Source organism: Chaetura pelagica, unplaced genomic scaffold (assembly GCF_000747805.2).
Source record: "Chaetura pelagica isolate M959 unplaced genomic scaffold, ChaPel_1.0 scaffold12, whole genome shotgun sequence".
Classification (NCBI taxonomy): domain Eukaryota; kingdom Metazoa; phylum Chordata; class Aves; order Apodiformes; family Apodidae; genus Chaetura; species Chaetura pelagica.
The window spans coordinates 1,653,975-1,662,443 of record NW_009952801.1 but is presented as its reverse complement, the minus strand read 5'-3'; the positions used below and the strand labels follow the sequence as shown (position 1 = coordinate 1,662,443).

Here is an 8,469-nt window from a genome sequence, read left to right as displayed (position 1 = left end):
GGTGGAGGTAGGTAGAGGGAGGGGAGGAAGGGCAAAAAGTTCAAGGACATTGCCTCAGATCATCTGAGGAAGAACACTACTAAAAAAAGTACCTATCTCTTTAGTTCCCTTTTCCAAACCAGACTGGATCAAAACAAAAAATTCCCCTCTCTGATCAGAACTGAGGGAGAAATTCCCTTCTGAGTGAACACAGCAATCAGTTTTACCCAATCAGCTTGACACACCAATTAAAAGATAAGAGCATCCATTTACCATACATATGTCCTGGCTCAAATTGGCCAGTGTCTAGTGCAGAAAGAGAAACTGAAAACAAATTCAGAAGCCAAATGTTACATCAAGAAGGAAAACATTATAAGCATTATAAGATTCAGAGTTCCCACCTCTCTAAATCCGTCAAACCTGAGCACAGTTTGGGCCCTAATATATATAAATAGCACACATGTCAGGACTTAGCATGAGAGTATCACAGACATTTATAAAAAACACAGATTGGAGTGATCTCCACACTAGAGACTGAACCTTGGGCATTGAATCTAAAAGCAGTCATTCTAATGCCTGCACACATTCCTCTCAGAAAGTAAAGGAAGTCAGTAGAAGATTCTGTACTTTGTTTCTCTCCTTTTTAATCAGTTTGATATGTTGTTTCTTTTCACCTACTCCAACTCAAGTGTCAGCTGTGATTTGTGTGATCCGTGCTTGTGCCTCTCTCCCGGTTGGAATGCTCCCTCTGCAGGAGCAGCCGTTGCAGTTGTGTCCCACTGGGCAGCTCCCTGGCCAGCCCAGTCCAAGCCCCAGCACAGTGTGATGGGAAGATGGCACCGTTGCCAAATGAGCTTGTTTTTCTTTTTCTTCTGTGGCTGATAAGTTTGCAAACTGGACTCCTAATTCTGTTAATGATTTTGATCAAGCAGACCTTTGCTTGGGGATTAATGTTCTTCACCTAAAACTAAAAAAATAAAAGTAGGTGATTGCACTTGGGTTGTTGTTTTTTTTTAATATCTATCTATAATGTGACTGTTTATGCACGTAACAATTGTTTTGTTGTTGTTTTTTTTTAACTCAGTAATTTTACTGTCTTCTTCAGTGGGTGAGCCATAAGAGGTGATAAATTACTGACATTTCTGTGGCTATTTTCAGGGAGATTGTGGAATGGTCTATCCTGGGCCTCCAGGACCAAGGGGAAGCAGAACAGTTGGTCCCAAGGTTGGTGTGATGCCGTGTTGAAGCTTTGGTGCTCTTTTGTGATGCTGGCTGCTAGACTCTGATCTCTCAGACAAAAATACCTTCATCAGTTTTGATTTACATTACTGCAACTGCACAAAAACATGGGCACTGATCATCCACTTCTACTAAATGGTTAAGAAAAGAATACCAACTGGATGAAAATTGCATTTGCAGCTAAACTTTATGAGATTACGGCTGGAAATGGAACAGAACTATCAGACTGATAAATTAGCTAAATGATGCATTTCTTCTGTTTGTATCTATTCTGTTTCTAAGAGATTATGTTGTAGTGGAAAATATGTTAAATGTCAATTTTGTGTTTGCAATTTTTGCTTAAAGAAATTGAATCCAATTAATTTCATTAGTAAAACCATTATGAAGGAAACATGAAAACAAAAAGTTAATTCTGTAAGCAGCCAGCATGCAACATCTGGGCAACTTTTTCCATCCACCACTGAAGTGTTTTAATATTCAAAAAAAGAGAGGCTGGTAAGAAAAGAAATTCAGTAGATGCCTGGATTTCTTTATTGTAGGTGTATCCATCAATTATTTTTACAAAGGCAATGAGAAGAAACATCATGTATATCTCTCCACGTTAACTGAAGTTAAATATATATATGCCTTTGCCATTTTTCCTATGATTTCCTTAGCAGTTTAACAGAAGTCTCTGCTGCCATTTTGAGTAAACTGGTATCTGAATGGAGAAACATTGCTATTACCAACCTGTTACAGAAATGCAAAGACCAACAGGGCATGGAAATTTTCTCAGGATGTATGTGTGACTTTGCCTTGCTTTCTGAAAGCTGCAGCAATTTTATTACTTTGGTAGATCATACAGGCACAGTCTGTTTTATAAAAGCAGCTTTGGATTGAGTGTCAAAATCTTACAAGTGTGTGACTGACTCCATGCTACTTTCACAAAGCTTTTGAGAAGGAAAAATGTGTTCTCTGTGGGGAAACGTTAGTTTTCAAGGGTCAGGACCTGTTTGTAGCATCTAGTTCTTAAGATAAGCTATCCAGCACAATATTTTGTGTTAATCCCTGCTTATAAATGTGCTTATAAAGATCTGGTGGATCAAACTCAGCTGATGGTGTTCCTATAGCGTTCCATGAGTTATGTGGGTACACTCTTGTCATTTGAATTTTCTTTCCTTTACAATTGATTTTAAAAAATTATTATTATTCATATTATTTTAATATAATCCTTATGAGCAACTGATTTCTGAACAGCTTTGGTTCTGTCTTGCTCTTGTAGTACCTGTTTCCTCCATACACTGATGCTTCTTCAGCTCCTCTCTGTCTCTTCTGTCCTTCTATCTCTTCACAGACACATCAAACACTTTTTTGGCCACTCTTCATCAGCTGAAAGCCACTATACTCCTGCATTTGAACTATCAATATCACTTGAAATAATTTTTAATATATACATAGAGCTCAGTCTGTGTAAGGTAAGACGAGAACGATAAAAATGAGGTGGTTTTCAAGTAACTTTATGTTGATAGCTACATTCACAGGTCTTTTTTATGCTTGGTTTCCTTTCAAAACCACAGTCTAGACATTCTCAGATCTGCACTCAGTTCATTGAATTACATTTTTATATAGAAGTATGCTTATTTATCAGTAATCTAGCAGGATATTAGGGTCAAGGATGTAAGGGTCTGCATTTTTACATGCATACCACTTCATTTTTTATGCTAAGACTAATGGTCAAGTTTGAATTTAATTCTGTATGGGGATTGAACTAGTAAAGCAATAAATATTTTTAAATTAATACAGCATACTTACTGGATTTTACTACATGTTCAGTTATGGTATCTATGATAAATCCTTATACGCTGATTGATTGCTCAAGTAGAGGAAGCAGGATTTGGTTCTGCAGTTGATGTTTCAAAGGATAAAACTGGCATGTATGTCTGTGAGAAATGTCAGCTGTACAGGTATGAATTTTTTTTAGAACAGTAGGTCTCATTCAGTTTTGATTACCTGAACACCATCCTAACAATGTCAAATGGGCTGTAAAAAATTTATTATTAGTGAAGGACCACTGGAATACACAGCATGCCCTGATTTAGGTTCATCTGTATGTGCTCTGCAGATCTGCAAAGGTGTTGATTAGGAAGCTCTGTGATGACCCTAATCAGGAAGGACAGTCAGTCCCAGTGCTGCACAGCAAGTACTGAGACAAGCTGGCACACTCACTCTGTTTAAAAGCCATTTGTATTAATCATCTACATGAAGGACCCAGGAAGCACAATCGTGCTAAAAAAAAAGGATTTAAAGTAAATTAGATTAAATAGACCCTGTGCATTCCTACAACAGCACAAAATAAATTGCCTTGTGTATCCCACTGCCTTAGGAATATATCCTATTTGCAGGATTATTTTTTTTTTCCTAGTGAATCAGCTGTGTAATTTGGTGCATCACAGCTTTTTTTTGCTTTTTTTTTTTTTAGTCTCTAGAGTCTGCTTTACAGTGTTTGAATTTTTGCTGCTGTAAGGAACTGGGGAAGGGGAAAGGGAAGAAGTCCTGTGTACAGAGGCAAGAGGCTGCCTGTTAGCAGGTCAGTGGTAGGTAGCCCTGATGACGAGCAGAGCACTTAAGCTCCCTGAGTTAGGGCTGGCAGACCAAAGGGCTCCTGCAGAGCAGGGCTGTCAAGGAAGTGCTCCAATGAAGATGTGAAGAGTGGAGTGCAGTGCTTGCCTTTGCCTAGCATGGGGCAAAACCACAAAGCACCTGTGTGGAAGCAGTAGCTTCCATTTAGCAGGATCCAAGTAAAATTTGGAATTTGGACAGGGAAAGCCATCCATAGACCATGACTCATAGCATACTGCCTCTTCTAGGAGCTGCATCTCATTTTCTAACTCCTTGTGAACTCTCAACTGATGGGATTCAGGAGCCTTGAGTACAAGGAAGAGACATTTGACGTGGCTGGTGCACTGTGCAGCTGCTTCTCCACCTACAGAAATCCACACACCCCTGTCAGCACAGCAGGAGTTGTCACTGGTCAGTCCTGCTGAATTAGTGTACCTCTGGTGAAGGCTAGAGTTTTGATAAATTTGGAAATGTGTTTCATATTTCTCTGCCTGTTATGAGCAATATAACCCCTTTAGGCCCATTTGTGAGCAGCTCTGTGTTGTGGTTTAACCCCAGCTGGGCACTCAGCACAACACAAACGTTTGCTCACTCCTCCCTGTGGGAGGGGGGACAGAATCGGGAGGGTGAAAACGAGAAAACTCTGGCGTTGAGATTGAAGACACCTTCATAGGTAAAGCAAAAGAGGAAGGATTCACTCACTTTTTCCCTTTGGCAGGCAGGTGTGCAGCCATCCCCAGGAAAGCCGGACTCCCTCATGCATAGCAGGTACTTGAGGAGACAAACACCATCCCTCCAAACATCTCCCCTTCTTTCTTCTTCCCCCAGCTTTTATTGCTGAGCACCATGTTGTACGGGATGGGATGTCTCTTTGGTCAGTTGGGGTCATCTGTCCTGTTGTGTCCCCTCCCAGTTTCTTGTGCACCCCCAGCCTACTTGTTGGCAGAGCAGTGTGGGACACAGCACACTATACAAGTATTAGCAAAAGATGTTTTAGTGAGACAGTCTGAGAGCTCTTGACCAAAAAATAAAACTAACCTTGTATATAGGCTGGGTTTGGTACAGGTGATGACTGCTCCTGAACTCATTGACATGTTCTGGAGCTAGTTTTGGTATCTATACCAGGCTCTGCTATTATGTGAATTATGTATGTACTTTGAATTATAGTGAAGCATTTATGTACCAGGGAATGTAATCACCTCTAGCTGTTTTTAAAATGTATACAGCAGTTGATCTGAAAAAAATACTTGTGTTACCTTGTTAAATAAAGCAGGAAAGTTTCTGGAAGCCAGATGCTGGAAGAATATTCTGTACATGTATACTCTGTACATAACAGCTGTGTTTGATATGTTGTATGCTCTCACTGCTAGCACAGTCATGCTTTCCAATCCTGTGTGCATGCAGCAGGGCACAGGTAACAATAATTATAAACAAATTTGAACTTTGTAGCTGAATTGATAACATGATTGACATGGTTTTACTGCTTGTAGACTAGATGAATCATTTTCTGACTCTCACTGAGGTTACTTTTGTCTTTCATCTGTTTCAGTGAAATACTTCATTTCTTTAATCAGGAATAAATTCCTCATTATATACTTTATAAAAGATTCAAGTGTGTTGTGAATAATATCCAATTGCTTATTTCTCCAGCTTCAGACCACTTCTGTCTTGAAAATTGTATGCTCCGTTGCATAGTACAAATATCTGGCATTTTCTATGATGCAGAATGTTATATAGTGAAGAGATACAGTATAGATTTTACTTTAATTTTCAGTTAAACTTACCTTCCATATTCTGTTCAGGGAGAAAGAGGAAATCAAGGTCTTCCTGGAGTAAAGGGATCAATAGGTATTGGCCTCCCTGGACCAAAGGTAAATCCTATATTTATGGTAAGGTAAGGAAAAGAAAAATTAGATATTCTTGACATTTGCCTAAAGATGTCTTTACCTCTCATTCCTGAATTATGGTAATTTCTCATCAAAATTCTTTAAGATGTTTTTACTGCCTATCTTGTTTCCTCTGAGAGCTTGCTTTCAGATGTTCTCTTCATAAAACTTAGAAGATAAACCAGCCACACATAAAAAAAGCCATTAAAAAACGTATCTTAAAAGCTCATTGGACTGTAACTCCAGCTGTATCTTTCAACAAAACTGGAGTTACTGACTGTGTTTAATACGATTGTTTTTAAAATAGGGAGACTACGGAGATAAAGGTGATCCAGGGAGCAAAGGTGCCAAAGGAGAGGTTGGAGACTCAGGACATCCAGGACCAAAGGTAAAACACATTTTCATAGTAATTAATTTTACACAATAGAAATTAGACAAATTTGGCTTTTGTTAATTATCTCACTGTACATGTTTTCAGGGAATTTGGGGAGGAAAACGTGAACCTGGTCTTTCACTAAGTACCTACATGAATTAGTTCAAAAGACAGGAGTTTATTTTGGGAAAATATTTAAAGGTTATCTGATGTTACACAAGGTTGTTTATGGGATATTGCATTGCCTGTATTCTTGTGAATAAACAAACAGATAAATAGATCTCAGCATTCTTAAAACTAGAACACACAGCAAATTAATATTTTTTTCAGAGACACAAAGTTATCAGACTTATCAATGAAATATGTAGTAAGCATTCCAATATAGGAAACAAAGTAGTTTTAATAAAACAAGCTGAATTTATGTTGATTGAATGGATTTGTCCTCTGCATTTTTGTATGTAAAGATACCATTGATGTGAAAATGATGCTTTACTATGTCGCCAGAGCTATACTGGAAGTAATTTTGTCCAGCTCTGTTTGTATTTATCAGTAACTATAAATTAGTTCATTAATTGAGCTTTAACTGACTGCAAATCTGACATAATCATTGAATTCCTTTTTATGAATGTCATTTTTCATAAAATGTCTGAAATGGTTACTCTTCTAGGTTGTGGTATCAAATGTACAGTAACACCAGTGGAAGTGGTATTTGTCATTGACAGTTCAGAAAGTGTTAGACCAGATAACTTCAATATTATCAAAACTTTTATGAAAACAGTCATTCATAAAGTATCAGTCAACAACACTACAACCTGCATTGGCATTATCAACTTCAGCCATTAAGTGGAATTGCTGTCTTTTCTGAAGCAATGTCAGACCAAAGAATACCTGAAATCAGCTCTTGATAAAATGCCCTAGTTGGGAGAAAGCACATACACAGCTTCTGCTATCCAGGAAGCCACTCAGTTATTCCAGGCAGCACACCCAGCAGTAAGAAAAGTGGCTGTTGTAATAACAGCTGGACAAGCTGATAGTTGTGATAAACTACAGCTGGATACTGCAGGAAGAAAGGTCCATGCTATGAATATTGAGATGTTTGTCATTGGGATTGTTCAAAGGACTGATCCTCATTATGATGCTTTTCTGAAAGAAATGCAGCTCATGGCAACAGACCCTGATGAAGAACATGTTTACCAGATAGATGACTTCATTACTCTTTCAGGTGAAAGAAACTACTTTAGTAAGAGGAAACTTGAAATAAGCATGTAAGAGTTTGCCTTTTTCACAGCAAGGCAAGGCAGCCTGCTGAATGGCAGCTAATGTTTCTCTTCCAGATGCAGCTTGCTCTTGTGTTTCTCTTCCTCTTTGGCAAAATGAAACCTTTACTAAATTTTTACCTCTTGCAGAAACAATAAAACACAATGAACACCAGTTTTCTGAGCTGAGGCCTCCTTTGAGGCACTCTTGTGTGAAAGCTTGCATCAGCCTTCCCTCACACCCCTCTTGTGCTTAGCCATGGTTTCACCCCAGAGAGGTTGGCAGATTTCCTTCCACCTTGACAACATCTGTGTCTTGTTCTCTCTATTGCATTAGCTCTTGTCAGTCTTTGAGTCCTTCCACCAGGTCTAACAAGCTCTGTTTTGGTTTTGGTTTTGTCACCTGAAAGTGATAGGAAAACCTACACTTTCATCCTAATTCTAGGGGAAAAGTGGTGGTGCAGCACACAAGGGAAAGCATTCTGATCAGTACTTTGTATATTTCAAACTCTGACTTGAAAAAAATCCTATGGACACAGCTGGAATTAAGAGAGAAAATCCAGAGGAAACCTATAATGACCCATAAAAAAAAAAAAAGAAAAAAAAAAGAAAAAGAAGAAAAAGAAAAAGAAAGTCCATTGATCTAGACCAGCCATATAAAGCATATTTTCCTGAGCATAAACTTATTTTGCTCTGCTGAGCCTATCACTGGAGTCAAGTCTGGACTTAAGGTATTAACAGTTAAATGAGAGTCCAAGCTAAGGTTCTGGTCCCAGCTGGGATTAAATTTATGGCTCTTACTCAGGTTCCAGCATTCAACATAAAAGTATTCCCAGTCACAAACTTTTTTTGTGCAAATAAGTAGAATGTGTCACCTAGTTTTTCTTTTTCTTTCTTACATATAAACATTTTCTTCCCTTCAGTCTAATCTTCTGCTCGACCAGGCCAAATGCTATAAACCATAAAAGCTAGAAAAGGTTGAGAATAACAGAGGCTTTTCTTTTCTATAGAACTTATCACTATAAGGTGAACTCTTTTTCTGATGTTCTTGCTTCTAACAATTCAGACAAAGAGTCAGAAATTTAAAAAAATGTAGTACCCCATCTGCTCATTGTAGAACAGCAGCAGCTTTTTACTT

At 38.3% G+C, this 8,469-nt stretch overlaps 1 protein-coding gene across 1 annotated transcript in view; it reads left to right on the top strand.

Annotated features, from left to right (window-relative positions):
• Positions 1-7,344, top strand: part of COL28A1 (collagen, type XXVIII, alpha 1) — a 21,590-nt gene extending 14,246 nt beyond the window's left edge. The window contains exons 2-6 of the mRNA XM_009994975.1: positions 5,619-5,705; positions 6,010-6,090; positions 6,181-6,220; positions 6,743-6,864; positions 6,994-7,344. Coding sequence (XP_009993277.1) covers positions 5,619-5,705; positions 6,010-6,090; positions 6,181-6,220; positions 6,743-6,864; positions 6,994-7,344 — 681 coding nt within the window. The remainder of the gene's footprint in view (positions 1-5,618; positions 5,706-6,009; positions 6,091-6,180; positions 6,221-6,742; positions 6,865-6,993) is intronic.
• Positions 7,345-8,469: the final 1,125 nt, after the last annotated feature.